Here is a 24,722-nt window from a genome sequence, read left to right on the forward strand (position 1 = left end):
CTTGTTTATGAGGTCTAGATCCAAATTCTTTACTACAGATGGCTATAGCTAAAGACTTGGCAATTAGCCATTTACTCAGTTGATAAAAGGATAAACTCTGTGGTTGAAATTTCACTTCACAATGGTACAGTTACCATTTAAGAATAAAAAAAAATTTTAAAAAGGTATTCTGATACACAGAAATTACTTTTCCAAATTCTGAAACCAGCCCAGTAACAAAGCAATTTTGATTCTTATGTAATAAATACTACATAATTTCTAGGCTAAATCTTGTCAAATACTATCCAAGACAAAACTAAAATCAAAACTTAAAAAAAAAAAAAAGTGGACACCTTTTACTCACACTTAATACTAGTCAATTTTCCAGGAAATTTTTGGGCAGGGAATATCCCCAAATCTAAAATGAAAAACAGGAAAAATTGGGACCTTACATTAGTTATGCAGTCTGAAACTTTGAAGAGACCTTTACTAAAAGTCATCATTTTCTGGCCTCCCACTCAAATCACAGAGATAGAACTTTCAGAGCGGCAGGGAACTTTTGAGGGTTACTGAAATCAGCTCATTCTTTTCACCATTAAAATACTGACTGCTTATTTTTAGTTAAGAATACAGTGTTCAAACAACTGTTAGCTAAGAATATAATAGTATGAACCAAATATGCTTTTTAAAAAACACCTAAACTAAACCTTTGGGAATTCATACTGGGTTTGTCAAAGTATGCTCATAGGGCTTACATTTCAAATCTCACTGAATCTTTTTCAGTTGTACAAATGTTTTATTGCATTATTAGCCATAAAACTATACAAAGAGCACCTACGCTATCTTTGTTATTCTATATTATAAAGGTTGGAAAAGGCAATTCAAAGACTAAATTTTTTCCTAATTTTTTTATTTCCTTTTTATACAAACCTAATCCTAAATACAAAGGGTAATTCTATCACACCCAGCAATTTGGTATTATAAAGCTGACCAGTATGAGGAGGTAATTCGAAATTTCCAAATATAAAACAATTTCATGGGTTTCTTCTTGCAAATTTGTAAGTAAACATCATGGTTTTCAAAGAGCTAGTAAAATGAGGAAGGGGAGGAACAGCAGCTTAGGAGGGTTTCAATTCACTGATTCTAGTAATCAACCTTCCCAGGTTGGGGTGGTTTTATTTCAAATTCATTCAATCTATACCAAGCCAGAAACAAAGCCTTTCAATGCTGCACTATATTTTTTAATAAACAATATTTTTCTTTCAACTGATATGAACGTTTGTATTACCTACATTGAGTTATAACTGAAAAAAATTTAAAGTTAACCTTCATTTGCTCAACACTATACTGTCTCTGAGGAATTTTCAGGCTTCCCCAGGTTTTGTGTTTTTTATTTTACTTTTAATAGGGTATCGCTATGTTGCCCAGGCTGGTCTCAAATTCATGGGCTCAAGTAATCCTCCTGCCTATGCTTCCCAAGCAGCTGGGACTATAGACATGTGTCACCATGTCCAGCTGTATTTTTAAATAATTAGTATACCTATACATTGGAACTACAGTAATAAAGGATATAGTAATATAGTAAAAATTGCTCATTTTAAATAGAGAAAGGAAAAAGAAATTAATGTACTATTTCTTTTTCATTGCTTTGAGCAACCTTATTCTCTGGATAGCAGCTCAGAATCAATGTAGAGTAATCATAGCTAACATTTTTCAAGTTCATTTTCAGAAATATTAGCTGTTCTATATTGTCAAAGTCCATACTCATGATCTGCTTTGGATGAAAGTGGCTATTTGTAGTAAACATACATTCAGACTGCCAACTACACATAGGGCAACTTAGATATTGAATGGCAACTTGGGCCAAAGCCGGCCATATGCTCACCTTCCTCTGCCAGTAAACCAAAGGGTCATCACCTCCTGAGAGCTCTGAATACTTCTCTTTGAAGTACTCATCCACTACTGCTTTAGCAGAAGGGAACATGAAGCCTTTGCTTCCAATGGTAACACTGTCTGCAGCTGAGCTATCCATGGAACCTGAACTGGAGGTGCCTTCTTTTAAGGATGAGGTAAACGAATCAGCTCCTACTGTAACTAATGGACCAGATGCTTCTGAAGTTGCAATTTGGCATGCCTCTGGTGAAGATTCCATATAACTGCAAACCTCTTCTGCAAGAATCTGTTTGTATGTTTCAAAATCAGCACCTTGAGGAAAAAAGTCTTCAAAACTGTTTTTAAAACAAGGATCTAACAAAGTAGCCAAGATACAGGGCTTGGATTTGAGCATGGCACTAAGTAGGGTATCTGTTTCCAGTTTCAAAGATAAACTGTCCACCAGACTGAGGGCCTGAGTAATACCTCTGACTTGAAAATCTTCTCTGAGTTTCTGCAGAGAGAGGAGTAGACGGTGGATTAGGGGCAACACCTGATTCAATCCTGTGGTCTTTACACTCACTTTCTGGGCAGCCTCTTCAAATGGCTTAAGAATATCACAAACATATGTCATTAGAGTCCACTGAAGGGAAGTGAGAACAACTCCACTAGCTCTACCAAGACTGTGATGAACTGAGTAGCAGTGCTCCAAGAGCCATCTTAACATATAAAAAGTGGAAATCCAGTGACCAGTTTCATCCTGCTTCAAATTCTTCCATGGAAGCTGCTGATCATTTTGAAACTCTTGCAGTATCTGACGGGCCTTGACAGAATGACTAAAATGATGACAAGTTTTCCTAGCAGCCACTAACATATTCTCAATGCTTTTGTGCTCACAGAAAAAGTCCTGAATGACTATATTTAAACAATGCAGGAAGCATGGCACATGAGTAAAACCACCATCTTTGATTGCATGTACCACATTAGAAGAATTGTCAGAAACAATGAAGCTAGGGATAAGAAAATTAGGAGAAAGCCACAGACCAATCTGGTCATTTAGTTCTTGTAAAATGTTGGTTACCAGACAGTCTTTGGCCAAACCTGTGACACAGAGCACTGCCCACTTTCTAAAATCAGGGATGCCACTGTTACTGGGAGAAGATGAAGCTTCTAAAGAGACCCAGTGTACAGTGACAATAAAATAGTCAGTAGATGGGTCATGGGTCCATATGTCAACGGTGAGATGGATCTTTTGACTTTGAACATTCTCCAAGGTTAAGAAAATTTTTTCTCTGACAGTGTCATATAACTGAGGCACAGCTTTAGTGAAAAAATAAGTCTCTGATGGCAACCTGTACTCTGGAGCCACAATCTGTAGGAACCTTTGAAAAGCTGGAGTTGAAAAGTAGTTGTAAGGATGCATATCCTCCACAATCATTTGAATAATTGCCTGACTTATTTGACTTGAGGCTGAATTTTCACATGTTGTCTCCCTTTCTTCTGTATGCATCAGATTATCTTGCTCTACAACAGGAATAGGACTCTCAGATCTATTTTCAACATCTAAAGCAGGAGGTTCATCTGATTCAGAGTCACTGAGGTCCTCAGCTATTAAATCTTGGCTGCCTGTAGACTTTTCTCCATTCAAAGTGTCATTCAAGAGCTCATTGCTCTCACTCTCAGTGTCATCTAATCCATTTCCAATAGCACCATTGTCTTTGTTGGCAACAGCCCAGTGGATGGGATGTGTGGCCTGCAGGTGTCGTTGAAGTGTTGAAGTTCCTAAGTGGGAACCTGGTCTACCCCGGCTCACGCTTCTTTTACATATATTGCACACAGCTCTTGAGATATGCTGAGGATCAGTGTAAAAAAAATTCCAAACTGCAGATGTCTTGGCTCTGGTTCCAGGAATTAAGGCATGCTTGACAATGTTACTTTTAATGAGAAATCTCCCTCTTTCTGCCCTTAGGGCATCAGACGTGGATTTATCACGTTTCTTACCCATTCTATTATCATCTAATGACTCACTAGGAATATATTCAAAGCTTCCATTGCTTCCAGGAGAAGAGGGAGACAAAGACATATCCAATGTAAAGTCCTCCTCCCCACTAGTGACTCCAAATTTGTTGGCCCTGGTCCAGTGAGGTGAATGTCTTGCCTGCAGATGTCGTTGAAGAGTAGAAGTACCAAGATGGCTGCCAGGCTTACCCCTGCTGACACTTTTTTCACAGAGGTTACAAATAGCCCGCCAAGTGTACTGGGGGTCCACATGAAAGAAATGCCACACAATAGAGGTCTTGGCTCTGGTACTAGGTAGGTAGATCTGCTTTTCTATATTGCTCTCAAAAAGACTTTCTTCATCTGGCTCAGGGGCACCAGAAGCTGTCAAAGTAGGGGTATCGGCACCAGGCTTCCCAGATCCCAAGTCCTTATTAAATTTTTTGGCAAGGACCAATTTTTTCCGACGTCTTTTTCCTTTAATTCGAGAACCCTTCTTTCTTTTCTTTTTAGCAGGCAATTTTGCCTCTTTATCCACTCCTGCCACCATATTTTCCTCTACCACATCTTCTTCATCAGTATTAGAATTAATGGAAACACATCCCAGAACCCCAGCACCACTAAAAGAGCTGTATCTTCTACCAGGAGAGAGTGAGGAAACTGGTACACTTAGAGTGCATATACTCATTCTCTTTATGGCTCCAAAATTCAAACCAGAATCTGATGGTGGCTTTACTATTCATGCAGAAATACTGTTGTTCCTCTCTACTTGCATTACCTTTTCTCCAATTTCTAGGGAAAGTCAAATTCCCTTGGGACCAATGACTTCCAAGGCAGGTTATTTCTGGAGGAAAAATAGCAGCAATGGAGAACATCCCTAAGCTCTTTCTTAGAGGGCTTTAAGATCCCTTCTAGATTTCTGAGTTCTGAATTTAAGCAGTCCAGTGCTCTCATGTTATAGAAAGAAGAACCGAGGCCCACTTTCCCACGGTCATAGAGTTGGTTAGTGGCAGCTAGAAAAGCCAGGTCTTCCAAATCTCAGGTTCATGTTCTGCTTTATCAACAACTCTTATCTGTTTGAAATGCCTTCAGTTCTTAAAATATATTATTTTTATGACTCCTCCTGATAGCAATATCGATTTTCCCTTAATTCTGAAATTAATTATTTTCAGGAAATTTCATTTAAACAAAAACATAGTGCATCATTCAACATTCATCATTTAGGACAATGATTTGCCAATACAACTCAAAAAGTCAATTCTGGAAAGCTAAATCAGACTCCACATACTGGTCATTAACATAACTGCTAGTTGAACCCTTTGAGTTCTGACTACAGTAATACAATTTTAAAAAATGTAAGTGGCTGAACAAAAGTTCTTTGGAGTTAAAAATTTTACAAGGTCACAAGCTGCATTAAAAAATTCATTTTTATCCCGAGTTAATAATTTTTTCTAAGACTGAAGCAAGCTTTAAAACCTGTAAACAAAACCTGTAAATAAGGTAACTCACAAATTGACCATTAGATGAACAGCAAAAACTGAAATAGAAGCTTCAACCCACCTCCATGTCTTTTTTCACGGCTCCCTCCCTTCTCCCCAATACCTACACACATTTACCCTAAAAAGCATCGCTATTACTAGTTCCACAGCCTCCTTTCTCAAGGTCCAGAACCAAAGTCTGGAAGATGTCAACAATAAGGGCCTTCCCCATAGGAATCCGCACCAATCTGAGAGTTTAGGGGGGTGTTCTTCATTACCGTCTCTCCAATCCTACCAGGAGAACCAAGTGTCCCCCGTAGCTCTCCACTCCGAGGCTGGGGCTGGGGTTGGGGGGGGGGGAGGGGGAGAAGGGGTGTGCGATTAGGGTGGGGAATGGGTGGGGGGACACAGGAATTCGGTAACTTTATAAGGGAAGTGGCGGAGAAGCTGCTGGGTGGAGGAACCCTGGGACACCGGCAGGTCAGTGGACCCAGGGACTAGGTGAATCTGCTGCCCGAGAGCCGGCCACACAGTGCCAGCTCCCCTATCGGGGGGTCCGGGAAGAGGCGGCTTTCTGGGGCTCCCGGCCGGGCGAGCGCCGGATGTGGGGGGAGGGGAGGAGGTGGCTGGGGAGGAGCGGGCGCCGCGGGGGTGGGGGCGGGGAGGACGGCGGGGAGGGGGAGTGGAGGGAACGGGTGGGGGCGGGAGTCGGGGCCCCGGCCGCCCCGCAGGAGGCCGCGGCCGGGGAGGGGGCAGAGGTCGCTACCGCGGGGGCCCAGGACCCCCCACCCCGCCCGCCTGCCCTGACTTCCCGGGCTAGGCCGAGACCCGGGGGCCGGAGGCGGCCGCGGTCACTCGCCTGGCCCCCTTCCCACCTCCCAAGCCAGCCGGGAAGCAAAAAACGGGTCTAGTTACCAGAGAACAGAAACTTTACCGAACCGAGGACACTATCTCCGATTCCCGCCTGCTGCCACGTCTCTCTTCTTTCTCAGCCGCGGCTGCCCGCCGTCCACACGCCAGCCACAGCCAGCAGAAATCCCGGACTGCCAGCGTCAAAGATGGCGCCCGGCTACAGGTTGAGGTCTAAGGCCCCCGCCACGAAAAGTGCCAGCGCGACGCAATGCGCAAGGGATTCTGGACAGTGTAGTTTTGTCTGTGCGACGAGGCTAAAATGGCTGCCCGGGCGCGGAGTCACGGGAGCGAGGGGGCGGCGCCAGGCCGCATGCGCGGGGTCCCTTCCGTTGACGTTTTTAAGGCCGGGGAGGAGTGCCAGGAAAAGCTGCCAGAACCTATCAGACCGCGCGGGTCGCCAGAGTGGCCTTAATGATTACGTCCCCAGAGCATGTGGAAATCTAACAGTATTGAACTATTCGGTGCATTTGTTTTTATTCCAAGTCGTGGAGCTTTTAGGCATTTTATTTCTTAAAACCAATTTGTGCGTTAGGAAAGTCAGGCTTGTTGAAAAATTCCCGAGGAGGGGCAGAAAAGGGAAAAAGATGAGCAGTGCCTGTGAGTTTCCGTGTTAATAACCTGTTTTTCCTGTGTGAGTGTCTAAACCTTTTTTTTTTTTAAGGAGAAAAGGATTATTATTATTGTTGTTGCAGTAATGGGATTTGAACTTACAGCCTTATGCTTACTAGGCCGGCACGCTACCTCTTATGCCATACCCCAGCCCATATTTTTTTTACCTTTTAAAAATAAATAATACAGATATCTATTGAGATTAGAAATTTAAAATCTGCCCTAACCTCATTCTTAGGAAATAATTTCATTATTCTTAGTCTCAGTATATATATACTTTCTTAACTTCCTAAGCTAAAATACATTTCAATATATTACACTGCTGTATTAAGAGCCTAAAATAATCCTGGACTAACAGAACAGAACTTTCCTAGGAGGCAACATTAGACCTAACTTACATACAGAATAGGTTTCTGCTGAGAAAAGATATGCTTGATAATAACAAAGAGGGAAGAACGTCCAGGCACCTTTCATTTCCTCTTGTTTTCCTTACCCTAGCCAGTGACTGGGCATCTATCAATCCGAGGGGGTCTCCTCACAAGTAGGTTTTTACCTTCTTTGGAAGTGAGAAGCCACAACCTCAGAATTCCAGCAGCATCCTGGCTTACACGACAATACTCATCACCATGACAACTGGACCTAACAAGCAGGTTCCTGGTAACCAGATTCTGACTGTGCCACACCTAAGGATTTTTCATGATTGCTTTCCAAACAGCTTAGGGATTTTATAGCCTAGAGCTTTCCAAGCTGGCCCGAATTAGTACTTTATATAGTTGGTAGGTAAAATGATTGGAGTTAGTAGAAAGTAGGTAGTCAGAGAACTGAGGCCTATACAGCTTGCAGATGACAGGATAAAATGATAAGCCAAAAATCTGCCTGAGGGCCGGGCACTGGTGGCTCCCGCCTGTAATCCTAGCTACTCAGGAGGCTGAGATCTGAGGATCGCGATTCAAAGCCAGCCCGGCCAGGAAAGACTGTGAGACTCCTATCTCCAATAAATCACCAGAAAACCGGAAGTGGCGCTGTAGCTCAAGAGGTAGCGCGCCCGCCTTGAGCTGAAGAGCTGAGGGACAGCGCCCAGGCCCAGAGTTCAAGCCCCACGACCAACCAAAAAAAAAAAAAAAATCTGCCTGAGGGATTGAGGTTACAAATGAATAAGAAGTAAGAAGGACTGAAGAGGGCTGGGAAGGTGGCTCAGTGGTAGAGCACTTGCCTTGCATGCCTGAGGCCCTGGGTTCGATTCCTCAGCACCACATAAGCAAAAAGAAAAAAAGCCGGAAGTGGCGCTGTGGCTCAAGTGGTAGAGCGCTAGCCTTGAGCTGAAGAGCTGAGGGACAGCGCCCAGGTCCAGAGTTCAGGCCCCACGACCGGACCCCCCCCCAAAAAAAAAAGAAGGACTGAAGATTTGGCACCCAGACCCTGTAGGGAACTGTAAGGAGGCCCATCAATCTTCAAAACCCCCACTTCTTCCTATTTAACCCAAGGCCAATCTCTGGGAATAACTGGGAAGATAACACAAAATGGCTGAGATGGCCTGGAGACTTGTCTTCCTGTGGCATATCGATGCCTCGGCTCTCTTGCTTTGTCATATTTCTATTCTAATAAATTTTCCTGGGCTGGGAAGGTGGCTCAGTGGTAGAGTGCTTGCCTTGCATGCCTGAGGCCCTGGGTTCAATTCCTCAGCACCACATAAGCAAAAAGAATAAAAGCCAGAAGTGGCGCTGTGGCTCAAGTGGTAGGGTGCTAGCCTTGAGCTGAAGAGCTGAGGGACAGCACCCAGGCCCAGAGTTCAGGCCCCATGACCTGACCCAAAAAATAAAAAAAAAATAAATTTTCCTATCCTCACCTTCACTGTGTTCTTGCCTAAATTTTTTTTCCCCGCAAGATACAAACTTAGCTGCCTTAAGTTTTTGGTAACAAAACCTTATTTTATCAAATATAAATTATCATTGTAAAATATACTCTGACGTTATGGATCTGGTATGTGGGGATTGCCAAATTCCAACAGGCTATTGATCCAAGATGTTAAAACTGGAAGGTAGAAAAAAGCCAGAAGTGAAGCTGTGACTCAAGTGATAGAGTACTAGCTTTGAGCTAAAAGGCTAAGAGCTAGTGCTTAGGTCCTGAGTTCAAACCCCAACAACAACAACAACAACAAAAACCTTAAATGGCTTATTAATGCAGTTAGAATTAAATGCTAATCAGGATATCTTTATTGTGGCCTATAGAATACTGCTTGATCTAGGTGCTGGTGAATCATGTCTATAATCGTAGCTACTCAGGAGACTGAGATCTGTGGATTGAGGTTGGAAGCCAGCACTGGCTACAAAGTCCATGAGACTCTTACCTCCAATTAGCCAATAGGAAAAGCTGGAAGTAGCTCTGTGGCTCAAGTGGTAGAGTGCTATCCTTGAGCCTGGAACAGCACCCAGGCCCTGAGTTCAAGTCCCAAGACCCACGCCAAAAAAAAAAAAATATTGCTTAACCTGGTCGCCATCTCATCTTCCTCTCACCATTAGTATCCATCATTCCCCACACAGCAGCCACAGTGGCCTCCTTTCTGGTCCTCACACACATGGAAACCTTTTTGCCTCTAAACAGTTGTACTTGCAATTTCTGCTGGAATGCTCTCTCCTTGCAGTTAACCTGGGCATCTCCTTTTCAGTCTTCAGTCTTTACAATGCAATCTATCCACTTTTTTTCTTACATTGTAATCTATCCACATTTGTTTTTGTTTGTTTGTTTTTTTGGTTTTTGGCTGCTCGTGGGGCCTGAACTCTGGGCCTGGGTGCTGTCCTTCAGCTCTTCAACTCAAGGCGAGCGCTCTATCACTTGAGCCACAGTGCCACTTCCAGATTTTTCACTTATGTGGTGCTGAGGAATTGAACTCAGGACCTCATGCGTACAAGGCAAGCACTTTACCACTGAGCCACCTTCCCAGCCCTCTATCCACATTTGTTGTTGTTGGTGGTTATGGGGCTTGAACTCTGGGCCTGTGAGCAGTCCCTCAGCTCTTCAACTCAAGGCTAGCACTCTACCACTTGAGCCACAGCATCACTTCTGGTTTTCCTATGGTTAATTGGAGACAAGAGTCTCCTGGACTTTCCTGCCCTGGCTGGCTTTGAACTATGATCCTCAGAGCTCAGCCTCCTGAGCAGCTAGGATGACAGGTGTGAGGTACTTGAGGCCTGGCTCTAGCCACATTTTTTACATTGTAATCTATCCACTTTAAAAATTCTGTGTGACTGATATCTCTACTTCAGTTTTAGTTAAACAAAACAAAACCCAAAACCCAAAACAGAAACCATTTAAAAATACACAATCCCTTGAAAGTAGCATTGTTGTAAATTAGCATGTAGCAAGATAGAAATGGCAATCACACTTGAACATTTTTTTCCATTTGACCGGCACAGATAGGCATGCTTTTAGCTTGCTGGTACCCATAAATATGATTACTTTTGATATGTCATAGTCCAGTGCACCCTAATTATTATTTGGTTCTCTCTTTCTGAACAGTCCAGAAAGGCAATTGCAACAAACTTCCTCCAGCTGATCTGAGAGATCAAGGAGCCCCAGCTTGAAAAGAACTTCGTTGTGGGTGTCCCGAATCTTTGCTTTGGGACGGCCTATCTGCTTCCTACTTCTCTAAGCCCCTTCTTTCCTTTTTCCTTTCCTTTCATTTTTAACCAGTCCTGGGGCTTGAACTCAGGGCCTGGGCACTGTCCCTGAGCTTCTTTTGCTCAAGACTAGGACTCTACCCTTGAGCCCCAGTACCACTTGTGGCTTCTTCTGTGTATGTAGTACTGAGCAATCGAACTCAGGGCTTCGTGCATGCTAGGCAAAGCACTATCACCAAGCCACATTCCCAGCCATCTAAGCCTCTTTTTGACCCAAGCCATGAAGCCACTGGTTCACCAGAGTGCTCAAGGGCTTTCATTAAGCTTTGCAGTGGCTGAGGAGCCAGCAGAGTATGCCACCCCATGTGGCTTTCCAGCTTGGTACCCGAGCGTTCCTTCATGCTCCCGGTTCCCGCATTCTGAGTCTGTAGCTAGTACATTCTCATAGTCGTGAGAATTTACATCTGACATCTTTTTCCCACATGTCACCTGACTGTTCCCACTCTTTGTGGGAGGCTGAAAGGCTATATAATACCCTGGAGACAGGGATTTCCTCATGGCAAGTTGGCTGTGGGTCCCTGGACCTGTTGTGTGTTCCGCTCTGTGGCCTGTGAGTGCACAGGCCACCTCTTCCAAAGCCTGCTGCTGGCTTCCATTGGGATTTGCTGGTGGGACATTTTCATAATCTCCACAGCACTGAAAAGCCACCCATGGCAGTATCTCCTGGATGTTTTCAAGATCTAAGCCTGTCACGTTGACATAGTCATCTGATGTCTGAGAGGAATCTTCCTCACTGTTGAGTGGGTCACTGTCTTCAGCTCTTGGAGCCCCAAAACAAGGGCAGTCACTGGTGTCCCAGTGGCCTGCATGTCTTTCCTCAGTAACCTCCAACTCCTGGGTACTAGGAAGAGCAAACAGATTTTCAGGCAGGCTGTTGGTTGAAGTTAGAGTCTCAGCAGCCGATTCTGCAGTGGTGACATTGACATAGTCATTGGACTCCTCTGAAGAAATGCTCGAGCTATCCCTGGACGCTGTGATGTTGATGTAGTCTGTGGAAGGAGCAGGGTGCCCACACATCTGGGGCACTGTGGCATTGTCATAGATTCCCACTGTGTACCCCACAGCCTGGATATGGGCTCTGTCCAGCTGGAGGGCCTCATCTGCTTGGGAGAGCTGTCAGGAAGGAGAGAAAGTAACTGGGATGGTGAAGCAGTAGAGACAAGGCCTGTCCTTTCCTGCCTGGCCCCTGGATTCTTTCATTTGTTCTCCTCCTTAGAGCAGAGCTCTACATTGTGAGGCTCTAGAGGCCAGGGCGGGTGCAAGGGTGTGAGCGAAAGTGGGTGGTGATTAGGAAAAGCAGTCACAGGCTAGCTACTGCAGACTCGTGCTAATAATCCGAACTAACTCTACTCAGGAGGCTGAGATCAGAGGATCCAAATCTGACAGCAGCCCAAGCAGATAAATCTGTGAGATTCCTATATCTGATTAACCAGCAAAAAGCTGGAAGTGGAGGCATGGCTTGAGTGGTAGAGAGTCAGCCTTGAGTGGAAAAGCCAAGTGAGAGCATGAGGAGGCCTGGTGAACTCTGCCTCACGGAGAAGCAATGAAACACACAGGCTAAAGGTAGAGACTTAAGACTAGAGGCATAGCTCGGGTCATAGAGCTCCAGCCAATGAGTGAGAGCAAAAGTCAAATACCGAGTTTGAGTCCAGGTCTGGTACCAAAATTTTAAAAAAAAGAAAGAAAAGGTAGAGGTTTCGATTCAGAGCAGGGCTGCCAACCCAGCCTCCCACCCTGAGCACTTTACCCCATATCTCTGTGCTTCTGTTTCCTGTCTTTTTTTTTTTTTTTTTTGCCAGTCCTGGGGCTTGAACTCAGGGTCTGGGCACTGTCCCCGAGCTTCTTTTGCTCCAGGCTAGCACTGTACCACTTGAGCCACAGTGCCACTTCTGGCCTTTTCAGTTTATGTGGTTCTGAGGAATGGAACCCAGGGCTTCATGCATGCTAGGTGAGCACTCTACCACTAAGCCACATTCCCAGCCTGTAACATTTTAAAATCTAAATTAAATTCTTAAATATTTCTCTTTGGGCAATAGGGAGGTCTAATTTATTAATAGGAACTACAGGGTGTGGGCCACAGAACACATGGTTTATCTGCTGTGAAACCAGATCTATGGCCTCAAATTCATTCCTCCCAGCTCTCCGGCCAGGGGCCCTGTCATTTGCTCCAGGGCTTCTCTTTTCCCCTGGTGTCTTACCGTATGCTCAGGGCTGTCAGCATTTCTGGAAAGGAGGCTTTCGGTACTGAACACCTGGCTACTCCTTAACTGATGTCTCCCTGGAATGACAGAGGTAGCTGGCCAGTCTTCAGAGAGCTTCAGCCTCAACAATTCCCGCATGGTGGGAGACCTGGGTTTGCGCAGCCCCTGCTACTTCCAGACTAGTACTTGATGATGAGATACTCAGGCTACAGGTGTGATGTGCTTCGAGATCTGGAAGCTTCCTACCCACCTTCTGCTAAAGACTTCTCCACCCCTTGCCTGTAATGCCAGGTCATCATTCCAGTCCTACACATACCTGGCTTTCCTCTGTTATCTCACTGTCAAATAAAACCAAACCCCAAATCCAAATGACCCTCTGTTACCTTTTAGAACTCTCCAGCCCCACACTGGAGGTATAGCCTATAGTCTTATTTAGTCCTTTCTCCTTGCCACTATCAGCTGGGCAGAACCATCTGGAAGCTCAAACGTGCTTCTGAGTGGTGAGAGGTGCATTCTGGGAGCAGAAGTTCTAAACATTAGAAATCGGTGGTTCCAAAGGAGAAGCTTACCTAGATCGTCTTGCTGCCGAGGCAAGAGGTCATAAACATTCTTGGCTCGCTGTCTGGGTCGAGGCAGAGCCAGCGAGGGTAGGTCAGTCACTTGGAGGTAAGGAGATTGCCCTGAAAAGCAGTCAGACAGGGTCATGACAGGGACCAGGACACTGAATGTGGAGACTAGTTGGGCCAGATGGGCCTTGGACACATTCCCCATGCATCATAAAAAAAAATCTATTTTCAGCCAGGCATCCATGGCTCATGCTTGTCATCCTAGCTACTTGGGAGGCTCAGGCCTGAGGATTACAGTTCAAAGCCAGCCCAGGTGCAGCTCAAGTAGTAGAACACTAGCTTTGAGCAAAAAAGCTCAGGGACAGGGCCCAGGCCCTGAGTTCAAAACCTCAGGACCAGCACACACACACACACACACACACACACACACACACACACACACACACACACACACACACACACACACACACACACACACACAATCTGTTTTTCAGACTTGAGCTAGAAGAATTTCCATTTGAGCTAGTGAAACAGGAGACTCAGTGAACAGAAGCAGGAAAAGGAAGCTGGGTCTAGGGGCACCAGGGCCCTGACTTCCTAGTGCTGCTGCAGTTCAGGATTAGTGTATCGCATAAGGAGTCAGAGCAGAGGACTCCCCAGCGCATTACTCCATCTCAACCAGGGACAGACAAGTGACTCACGTTTCTTCCACTTGTTCCTGTTCCACAGGATGCAGAAAGCTGTGATGACCAGGAGGAGAGCCAGGAGTCCTGAAAAGCCAGAGAAGATGCTGCTGCTCTGATCTTTATCTCTAGGAGGAAAAGCCAGTGTCACATCCCAGATGGCTGTAGGATGGTAGGGGATGGAGTAGGAGAAAACATTTCATTGAGCCCAAGGATTTGGAACGGGCACTCCATGAAGAAAGGCAATGGAGTGGACCAAACAGTAGAAAAGAGGGTTGATGTGTCTGAATACTAATTACTGCATGGACAATAGTATTTGCACGTGGGTGAAGGGAGCTATTCCTTTTGAATGTCTACCACGTGTTGGGGGTTTGCATGTAGAACTTATTTCAACTTCACAATAATCCTAGCTCACTTTGTGGCCCAGGAGGCCACGACTCAGAAAGGAGAAGTTCCATGTCCATGATGGTACAGGCAGGAAGGGGTGGAGATGGGATGTGAGTCGAGGTCGCTCTGGGTTAGGAGCTCTTTCTCCTTCTCTTCTACCACACTACACTCCCAAACTTGCCAAGCCCAAGCCATCTGGCCCTGCATCCCCACCTTCCAGCTTCCTGGCTTGCTGGGAGGAGAGGATTACTCAACTCCCAATCAGGGTGTGGCTCTGTGACAAAGTCCAGCTTTCGTGAACTTGAGTAACCCCAGCTGGTCTCCAAGCAACACTCAACTGTTCACATAGAATTTAACCAAAGCAAGCGCTGGCTACCTTGCAATTCCCTGGCCTGGGCTGGAGTTACTGCTCTGCTTGGTGTTGAAATGCATGCAGATGATTACAACCCGGGGCAGTGGTGCCCATTATAACTGGAAATAAGGGCAGGAATCTCTCGCTGCCCTGTGACCTCTATATATTAGAAACCAGGTCTGGACCCTCCTGAGGCCTAGGCTTACTTTCAGTGGACGTGTCTCCTAGGCTGCCTGACAGATGTCTCCAAGCAATACTAAACTGTGATAGCTTCTTCTCTGGAATTTCTCATCATCTACTGGCATTGTAAAAAAAACAAAAACAAAAAACACCATCATGACACCATTCCTGACCACTTTTTTTTTCTTGTACTTCCAAACAACCAGCATATAAGCAGCTTCCACACACCTAGTCACATTGATTGATTGATGGATTGACTGGTTAGTTGTGCCAGTACTGGGGCTTGAACTCAGTATTTGGGATGGAACTTGGGGCCTTGTGCTTCCCCTTAGCTTCGCCTGCCAACTACCACTTTGAGCCACAGCTCCACTGCTGGTTTTCTGGTGGTTAACTGGAGATAAGAGTCTCACGGACTTTCCTGCTTGGGCTGGCTTTGAACTTCGATCTTCACATCTCAGCCTCCTGAGATGTAATCCTAGGATGACAGGTGTAAGCCACCTGCTTGCAGCATCCTTTATGTTTTATTTTGATTTCAGCATGAAATATATACCTGCCAGTGTTTGTGAAGCTCCAACTCCCAAGGGACCTTTTGTTTGTTTGTATGAAGTTGAAAACCGTAGCGGTGAATTTGTATTTGTGATTCTTTGTATTGCGATTATTCCTGTGAGATTTTTATGTCCTTAAGACGTATCTTTATTACATTTCCGAGCACACCTTCCCTTAGTGGCAAGGTTTTAGGATCTAAAAACATATTTCCTTGGGAAATTGGGCCTTTTGTTTCTAGGTGGGGGGGGCACAGAGGACCTGCTTTAGCAAAGGCTGGAGACAGAGAAAATCAAAACATCTGAAAGGAGAGAAATCCAAAACTTCAACATCTGCTTTCAAATGCCTAGAGTTTGGTGGGCCTAGCGGACCTGAGCCTCGATGTATGGAGCTGCGGTACTGTTGGGTTAGCAGCTCTATGGACTGAACCGGGGTGTTCTGTGTAAATCAGGGAAGTAGAGTTCACCCCGAATCACTCACCCTTCCAGGCTGCCGAGGGTCACCGGGGTCGTGCTGGGCTCTGAGGTCCTCCTTGTAGCCGCAGAGGTGGGGGAGGCTGCCATGGCACAGAAGCTCTGAGACTTCAGCTCCTACACCTTTTCAAAATGATGACCACTGAGAGGCACCTTTCCTCAGCTCGTGCTGTGTTGCTTGAAGAGAAAAGGCAAACTGGTTTGTGTTTTGCCTGAAACCCTTTCTTTTTGTTTACAAGTATATAATCCAGGAATGGCAGAAAACTTCCCGAGCTCCGTGTCTTACTGCCCAGCCACTGCTTTTACTCACAAAAGTCATTCCTCCTGGGGCTGGGAAGGTGGCTCAGTGGTAGAGCGCTTGCCTTGCATACTTGAGGCCCTGGGTTCGATTCCTCAGCACCACATAAGCAAAAAGAAAAAAGCCGGAAGTGGCGCTGTGGCTCAAATGGTAGAGTGCTGGCCTTGAGCTGAAGAGCTGAGGGACAGCGCCCAGGCCCAGAGTACAGGCCCCACGACCGGACCCCCCCCCAAAAAAAAAAAAAAGTCATTCCTCCTAAATAGTCATCAAAGGCCCTAACAAAACCCAAACCAAACCAAGCCAAGCAAGCAAGAACACAAATCCGCTGGGTTCATCTTTCTAGAGCTTCTAAGCGTTCTTTCTAGAACTTTCTGTCTTTGAGACCCCCTACCTTGTGTCTTCTTCCTGAAACATCAAGCTGATTTGGGTGGAGATAGCGGCCCCCTAGGTTTGGCTCTACCATGGGAGGCTGCGGTGCCCACTGCGGGCGGTGCCCTCATCCGGGCACTCGGGCTCCAATGTGAGGCGGCTTGGGGAGAATCTCTAGTCTCTGTCTCTGATGGAAACAGGAGGGGCCCTCTCAGAGAGAGAAGCTTCCAGGAGGCTCGTGAGAAACTTCTGCCTTCAACCTTCTGAGCACAGCGAAAACAGCAAACCACTCTGGCAGAATGGAAACATAGAGTCAGGGACAGGAAGCAACTGCACCAAGGTGCTAAGGAAGCCTGGGGCACAGGAAACGCAGCCTGACTGTCAGACTGAAAGAACCTGTGTGCCACCTGCCTCTGGGGGATTCACAGGTGCTGTGGTCAGTGCGTGTGATCAAAATGGCGTGTGTGGATGTGGGTGGGGGTGGAGTCAGTTCCTCACCCCAGGTTCCTGGGACATTTAGAGAAGTATTCATTTACCCTCCAGGGCCAAAGTGGGTTTTTTGTTTGTTTGTTTTGTCTAAATAAGCATGAGAAGGTGCTTTTGAGAGAAAATTGCAGATCTCTCTGGGTACAATTTGTCCGTTGTGGGTCTTGAACTCTGGGCCTGGGCACTCTCCTTGAGCTCTTCAGCTCAAGGCAAACCTTCTACCACTTCTGGTTTTCTGGTGGTTACTTGGAGATGAGAGTCTCCCAGGCTGGCTTTGAACCGTGATCCTCAGATCTCTGCCTCCTGAGTAGCTAGGATTACAGGCGTGAGCCTATGGTGGTACTGGGATTAGAGCCAGAGCCTTGCACTTACTACGCAGGCAATTTGCCATGCTCCCAGCCCTGGAGTTTGTTTTTAGATAGTGTCTCATGCTCTTTGTTTGGCCCTAGACCAAGGTCCTCCATGATTCTCCATCTCCTGAGTAGCTGGGATTATAGGCAGGTACCACTATGCCTGGCCTTTTTTCCTTGTTGTGCCAGTGCTGCTGCTTGAACTTGGGGCCTTGAATTCTTATTTGGCTCTTTTGCTCAAAACTGGCACTCTACCCTTTGAGCTACACCTTCCCTTCTAGCTTTTTGTTGATTAATTGGAGACGAGAGTCTCATAGACTTTCTTGCCCTGGATGGTTTGAACCATGATCCTCAGATCTTTTTTTTGTCGGTCATGGGGCTTGAACTCAGGGCCTTAGTGCTGTCCCTCAGCTCTTCAGCTCAAGGCTAGCGCTTATCACTTGAGCTACAGTGCTACTTCCAGTTTTCTGGTGTTTTATTGGAGATAAAGAATTTCACGGACTTTCCTGCTCAAGCTGGCTTTGAATTGTGATCCTCAAATCTCAGCCTCTTGAATAGCTAGGGTTACAGGTATGAGACACTGGCATCCGGCTGATCCTCATATCTTATACTCAAATCCTGAGTAGCTAGGATTACAAAGTGAGCCACTAGTGCCAGGCTCTGTTACGGGCTTTTAACATGGGCCCTTTCCAAGTGACTTTCATGGGGATAATTTGTCATCCTAGCTACTCAGGAGGCCGAGGTCTGAGGATCAAGGTTTGAAGCCAGCCCAGGCAGGAAAGTTTGTAGAACTATTTTCTCTAATTAACAAGCAAAAAAACTAGCAGTGGTGGTGTGGCTCAAGTGGTTACACATGCACGCGCACACACACACACACACACACACACACACACACACACACACACACACACACACACACACGGCCTCTCCTCTCGGACTGCATTTTTCACAGGCAGATAGATAAAGAGATGACACAAGGCCCTATCTCTTGGGCCTTTCTCCCATCTCTTCCAAGTGGACATTTTCGATCCTCGGTCCCCAAGCCCAGCCTTTCCCTGAATGTGGCCAAGCTCTTCCAGGACCAAAGAGATTTGCAAATTGGTCCTGTGGCTCTCCCCAGAGCTTGAGCCAGCAGGAAATGCAAACTATTTGGTGGTGGCTGTTTCCAGGCCTGGAAGGAGGGTCTCTCTCTTGTCTGCATCTCCATTGGATGAGGTCGGAGTGAAAACTAATGAGCGCCTTGTGCCGATGACGGGAGGTTGGGGCTGGTGTTCGTGTCACTGAATTCCAAGTGTTTTTGTGGTGCTGGGGATGGAGCCCGGGGCCTGGGCATGCCAGGCAAGTGTCCACCACTGAGCTGCACCCTCGCCCCACCTCGCCACTGCACTCATAGGAATGGTGTGTGAGCTAGGAACCTGGAAGGAGCTGGGAGGGAAGAGTAGGGAGAAACAAACTTCTGAACGGACTGCTACTTAAAAACAGCTGCTTTAGCCAGGGGCCAGGGCTCATGCCTATCATTCTAGCTGCTCAGGAAGCTGGGATCTGAGGATTGCCGTTCAAGGTCATCTGGGCAGACAAACTCAAGAGACTCTTATCTCCAGTTTATCAGCAAAAAGCCAAAAGTGGAAGTGTGGCTCAGGTGGTAGGGTACCAGCCTGAGTGAGAAAGCTAAGGGAGAACATGAAGCCCTGAGCCCAGCCCCAGTGCTCCCTCCTTATGTCACCATTGCAGAGGCTCACTCCTCGTGAGTGCCTGCCCCCTCCCATGCCAACCACCTCTCCCCTCCTGTGTTCCCACTGTCTGCTGCCTCTCCTCATCCAACTCACCTCCTGAGAGGAGTCTCCTGCTCTGAGTACAGGCAATGCCCACTCTTCCATTCTTCCCTCCATGGTACAAACCCAGTCCAGCCAATAAATCAGACACACAGGACAGGAGAGGACACCCACCCACTCTACCTGTGAAATGGCCACAAGTTCTACACTTGATTGCCCCGGCTCCTTCTGAACCTTTGTTATTTTTTTTGTGCTGGTCCTGAAGCTTGGGCACTGCCTGGGCTCTACTACGTGAGCCACAGCTCTACTGGTGGCTAATTGGAGATAAGAGTCTTATGGACTTTCCTGTCCAGGCTGACATTGAATCATGATCCTCAGCCTCTTGAATAGCTAGAATTGCAGGTGTGAGCCACTGGAGTCTGGACTGATTTTTTTTTTAATTTTGTTTTAAAGATTTAAGGTCATAAATATGTCATTGTTATTATAACACATTTTGACAAAACAACTCCTTCATCCCTGAAAACCTAGGGCTTTGCAAATGTACTGAGCCACATCCCAGTTTGGACCATTTAATCGTTCTTGGGGTCGAAGATGACATGTGATGATACGGTAATGAGATAGGTTTATAGACCCAGATTCTATACATAGGTGAGCAAGGTCCTTTAATGGGGTGTGTGAGGTGGGGTGCGGGGAAACCTCAGGGAGAAACTTCAGAAACTCCCCAAGGAAGCCAAAGCTCTGTATTTAACAGCACCTACCTGGGTTCACTTTCCAAGCTGTACCTTACAGATTTGCAGTTATCTGTTCTTTGGAGGTGTTGCCGTTGATGTAAAAGGACAGCGCTAACAGTTCCTATGGAATGCTGTTGTGAAAATTCACTGGACTGATAATGGAGAGTGCTTGGTGTAAGGCTTCATATATGGTGAGCTCACTGAATGGAGGCTGCTATACTGTTATTAGGACATCAGTCTCACGGATGTTTGCTAGGCTGCCTCTTTCAGCCTCTCTTCTCCCGCTCTCACTCCCCTCCTCCTGCTTTCTTGCTGTCTTCCCTGTGTTACTTTCTTCTTTAAACAAATATCTAAGCCTTGGCATGGTGGTGTGTGCCTGAAATCCCAGCATCTAGGAGGCTGAGGCAGGAGGACTGCCAGTTGGAGGCTAGTCAGAGCTATATTGTTAATTAAGATCCTGAAAAAAAAAAAAAAAAAGCCCCAACTAACTAACCCAAAAGCCCCACCTATTTATGGGAAGTCTGCCAGTGTGGACAGCAGGCACTGGATTGGTTCATGAGCAGGTGGGGCTGCCACAGTGGGCAGGCACAAGAGCCAGTCCTGCTGGCTGGCTTCCACACACAAGCTGCTGATGGTTCTTTAGTATTTTGAGCCTTTGCACAAATTCCTTTAGTAGCTGTTTGGTTTTCTTTTGTTAAATTCCAGCAAAGTTACATTTTGGGGCTGGGAATGTGGCTCAGTGGTAGAGTGCTTGCCTAGCATGCATGAAACCCTGAGTTCGAGCCCTCAGTACCACGTAAACAGAAAAAGCCAGAAGTGGTGCTGTGGCTCAAGGGGTAGAGTCCTAGCCTTGAGCAAAAGAAGCTCAGGGACAGTGCCCAGGCCCTGAGTTCAAGCCCCAGGACTGGCCACACACAAAAAAAATGTTATATTTTATAACTTTATGTTGCCCATTTCTGGGTTATGGGTCTTGTTACTTTCTTCTTTGAATTAAAAATTTTTTTATTTACTTATTACGTCATCATCAATTATAAATGCAGTGTTTGTGTGTGTGTGTGTGTGTGTGCACGCGCACACACGTGTGTGTGCCAGTCTTGGGACTTGAACACAGGGCCTGGCTGCTCTCCCTGAATTTTATGTTCATGTTCTACTACTTGAGCTGCAGCTCTACTTCCTCTCCTTTGGAGTCTTACTGCTTAAATTGTTACGAAGATTCAACTGCCAATTTTATTTATTTTTTATTTATTTTTTTGAATTTTTTTTGATTTTGTTTTTTTTTTAAAGGAGCATTGTTATTCCAAGGAAAATGGTGGCCCAAGAGCTGTAAGTCTATGAGCCTCCCTCTCTGCGGATAGGATCTGGGCTTTTCTCTTTTGTGTCCCTACAGCACTGTGCATACAACTTGGGGACAGCTGTACTCACCTCATGCTTGTGGGAGTTCCTGGCTTCTACGTCTCCCCTGGAGATGGGGACTGAGTTTCACATATTGTGTCTCTGGCATCTGGGCAGAGCCTGGCCCAAGAATTGAGGGGGCCACTGAGCAGTTCTCTTAGGGGGTTGTTGCTGGGAGAATTCGTGATGTAAGCACGTGTAGGAGTTGGACACTGGAGACAAAAGCAGGGGCTTAGCTTTTCCTGCCCAGCCCTCCTCCATCAATGAGAAAAGGCAGAAAAAAAGGCAGGAAATCTGGCTCGTGTGGCTGCTGGCTTTGCAGGCCAGATTTTAAAGTAGCTCTTGCATTTTGGGGGGGACAAATAAAGAAAACTCCAAACTTGTCCTGTGTGAAGGACAACCCTAACCAGGCTTTGTCTTTTGTAAGTTTGGGGGTGGGAGGGTGATATGAAAGTTGGGTAGCATGATATGGAAGTCTTAATGGGGACATTGCATTTTTCTGGAGCTGTGAGGTCTCTACAATCCAGACAGGTCTGAACCAGACTGGAGGCAGCAGAAGCTAAAGACATGAAAGAGCAGGGCCAGGACAGAACATTCCTCTTCCTTCCCTGGCTCCTGGCCCCACTTCACCCTTGATAGTGTGTGTATGTGTATATGTGTGTGTGTCCTGGGCTTGAACTCAGGGCCTGGGCACTGTCCTTGAGTTTTATGCCCAAGGTTAGCACTCAACCACTTGAGCCACAGCTCCACTTCTGGCTTTTTGGTATTTAACTGAAGATAAGAGTCACATAAACTTTCTTGCCCAGGCTGGCTTTGAACCACTATCCTCAGATCTCAACCTCCTGAGTTGCTAGGATATTAGGTATGACCACCAGTGCCCTACTCTTGAGTAGACAGAGGACTGTGTATCTGAAATCAGGCTAGGTAAAGTGTGTGCTCTCACCTTAGACTCAGCCGTAATGGGAGGAGGAAGAGGGTGGGTGTTGCTGATACAGCAGGAAATTCTTCCCTTAAGGTGGGTGTTCTGAGGGCAGAGCAGGTGTTAGCCTTCTCAGTCCTCCCGGTCTCTGCTCGGAAGCCTCCTCATGTCCCCTGAGATCTACCAGCCACCAAGCCCTGGAGCCATGGTGCTTGTGAAGATGTGACCAGAGGAGCAAATGTCTGCTCACAGCGCCAGGACTTTCCGTGGTCCTTGCTGGGAGTGGGCTGGGATGCCTCCTTCCCGAGCTGATCCCAGGGCCCTGGCAGGAGGGTGGCGAGGATGTCAGTGGGAGGCTAGAGCAGGGGAGAGGCAGGCATCTGCCTTTCAGGTGTGAGCAGAACCGTGGGGAGGGTTGGGGTTATCTTACCCATCACAGTCCTCTAATTGTCCTCCATGGTGAGCAATTTTATTTTATTGTTTGGAGCAAGCTCTTTCTTTTTGCTGTTTTGTGTGTCTAGGACAAGAGCTCAGCAATGGGGCTTGGATCTGACTATACCCCTTTAACAGGAGGTGAGTTCCACTGGGTGCATGTGCAGTGAAGCTACATCAGCCCTCTGTTTCCCCCTAGATCGGCAGTCACGCACAGGTGGTATGACCCTGTTGACCTGTAAGCTAGATCATTGCAGGCCTCAGGTAAAACCCTGCAATGAGTTTCTGCTTCATGAACACCAAATTTACCATGGCCTCTAGCTTCTGAGTTTATCATTTTCACTTTCCCACTTAGTGACTCAGTTCCATCCCTGGTCTCCTTGCAAGGCCTCCTGCCTCAGGGCCTCTACACTTGTGCTCTGTGCGTGGAGGCCCTGGCCTCCACATCTTCACCTCACTCGCTCTCACGCTTTCTCCAAACCTCATGAATGGCTTATATCTTGCCCTCCCCATTCCCTTTATTCCACCTTCCTTTCCCCCCTGGCCCTTATCACCCCTCCACTTGATAAATAGTTCTCTCTTCTCCATGAGGAGAGGTGGTCAGGGCCTTGTACTATGTATGCTCAGTGCATACAACGCCTGACAACCAATACTGTGCTTGTGCACGGAATGACGGGCCAGCATCCAAGGGTAGCAGACAAGATCCTCTCACAGACCCGGGGGAGTTCAAGCTAGTTCAAGGCCGGGTCTGAGTTAGAAAAGAAACCTATGTCTTGTACTTTAAAGGCATGGAGCAGTTAATCTTGGTGGTGGTGGATACAAGCAGCCTATCTGTGCATGCAGTAGTGTTTTAATTCATGCACAATTGAGCTATGTTCCAGGGGAGATAAAGGCATGAAATAGAACCTCCATTTAGCCAGTCTCCTCTGGTTATTAATAGTGGTTAAACACTAGAGCAAGAGTGGAAACAGGGTCAGAGCCGGAAAGAGCCTGAAGTGACAGAGCAAATGGACAGCCGGGTCAGGATTAAAACCCATTCCTTCTGCTTGCCCTTAGAGCAAGTGACACACTTGACTCTTCCTCTCATTTCATACCACGCCACGGGCTAGATCACAGCATTTCCAAACTACTGTTCATCCAATAGCAAATTTCACAGCAGAAGGCTTTCATTTCTCTACAGAATTAGTTAGATGAGTGTTTTGGATGGCTGGACTCTAATCACAAAGATTTATTATATTTTATTTCTGCATATTGTTGGTAACCAAGATAGGAGCTATTTGAAATGGGGTCCAAATTAGAGTTGCTGTGTGCATGTGTGTGTATGTATACTTTAATTAATTAATCAAACGCTCACTCAGCTTTCTTATTGGGCTCTACTACTTCAGCCATGCTTCCATCCTGGCTCTTTGTTAACTGAGATGGAGTCCATGGACTTTTCTGTCTGGGCTGACTGCCAACCACAATTCTCTGGTTGCAGCGTCTTGAGTAGCTAGGATTCTAAAAATGAGCCACTAGCCCAGGCCTTTTGCTTTTGTTTTTCAGATAGGTTGTGTTTTTCTTGGGATAAACTTGGAATGTTATCTTCTTACCTCTCTGCCCCCAAAGTAGCTGGGATTACAGCTGTGCCTCACCATGCCTAGCTTGCTCATATAGTTAAACATACAACTTGTTACAATATTACTCAACTTTGGAGCATTTCAGTGCTGATTTACATTTTTTATTTTTTTGTGCCAGTCCTAGAGCTTGAAGTCAGGGCCTGAACACTGCCCCCAGGGCTTCTTTGCTCAAGACTAGCACTCTACTACTTGAGCCCCACCTCTATTTCCAGCTTTTTGCAATTCAGTTGAAGGTAAGAGTTCCTCATATTTATCTGCCTGAGCTAGCTTTGAACTGGATCTTAGATCTCAGCCTCCTAGGAAACTAGAATTACAGGTGTGAGCCATGGTGTCTGGCTTATTTTTTGAAATTATAATCGTAGCATTTCAGCTCCCAGGGACCTTAAAAAGAAGCATGTTCAGTCTTTAAGTCATTTTCATTTTCAAAAGCTACAGCTGATCTGCAAG

At 46.3% G+C, this 24,722-nt stretch overlaps 3 protein-coding genes across 4 annotated transcripts in view; all 3 read right to left on the reverse strand.

Annotated features, from left to right (window-relative positions):
• Nucleotides 1-389: 389 nt before the first annotated feature.
• Nucleotides 390-5,403, reverse strand: Zbed6 (zinc finger BED-type containing 6). The gene has a single exon (XM_042682107.1). It carries the CDS (start codon nt 4,535-4,537, stop codon nt 1,601-1,603), a length of 2,937 nt encoding a protein of 978 aa, XP_042538041.1. The 5' UTR covers nt 4,538-5,403; the 3' UTR covers nt 390-1,600.
• Nucleotides 5,404-10,648: 5,245 nt separating this feature from the next.
• On the reverse strand, nt 10,649-16,896 carry Lax1 (lymphocyte transmembrane adaptor 1). Of its 2 annotated transcripts, none has more exons than XM_042681403.1 (6): nt 16,600-16,896; nt 15,918-16,087; nt 13,994-14,103; nt 13,296-13,406; nt 12,724-12,803; nt 10,649-11,638 (listed from the first exon to the last, which is right to left on the reverse strand). In XM_042681403.1, exons 2-6 carry the CDS (start codon nt 15,998-16,000, stop codon nt 10,772-10,774), a joined length of 1,251 nt encoding a protein of 416 aa, XP_042537337.1. In that variant the 5' UTR covers nt 16,001-16,087; nt 16,600-16,896; the 3' UTR covers nt 10,649-10,771. The 2 variants fall into 2 exon arrangements, with proteins under 2 accessions (XP_042537337.1, XP_042537338.1); XM_042681404.1 differs by lacking the exon at nt 16,600-16,896 and adding an exon at nt 16,221-16,255.
• The window catches only part of Atp2b4 (ATPase plasma membrane Ca2+ transporting 4), a 108,253-nt gene continuing 97,552 nt past the window's right edge, over nt 14,022-24,722 (reverse strand). Inside the window, exon 22 of the transcript XR_006147689.1 lies at nt 14,022-14,032. The gene's annotated coding sequence lies outside the window, so the exon portion shown is untranslated. The remainder of the gene's footprint in view (nt 14,033-24,722) is intronic.

The sequence above is a fragment of the Dipodomys spectabilis genome, unplaced genomic scaffold, assembly GCF_019054845.1.
Source record: "Dipodomys spectabilis isolate Male_0828 unplaced genomic scaffold, ASM1905484v1 ptg000069l, whole genome shotgun sequence".
Classification (NCBI taxonomy): domain Eukaryota; kingdom Metazoa; phylum Chordata; class Mammalia; order Rodentia; family Heteromyidae; genus Dipodomys; species Dipodomys spectabilis.

Excerpts from the sequence above, each read along its gene's own strand:
- Lax1 (XM_042681403.1), bottom strand. The coding sequence starts at position 16,000 with ATGGCAGCCTCCCCCACCTCTGCGGCTACAAGGAGGACCTCAGAGCCC. Across the intron at positions 14,104-15,917 it reads ACCCTCGGCAGCCTGGAAGG|AGATAAAGATCAGAGCAGCA; the intron begins GTGAGTGATTCG and ends TTTTCCTCCTAG. Across the intron at positions 13,407-13,993 it reads CAGGAACAAGTGGAAGAAAC|GGCAATCTCCTTACCTCCAA; the intron begins GTGAGTCACTTG and ends ACTGCTTTTCAG.
- Zbed6 (XM_042682107.1), bottom strand. The coding sequence starts at position 4,537 with ATGAGTATATGCACTCTAAGTGTACCAGTTTCCTCACTCTCTCCTGGT.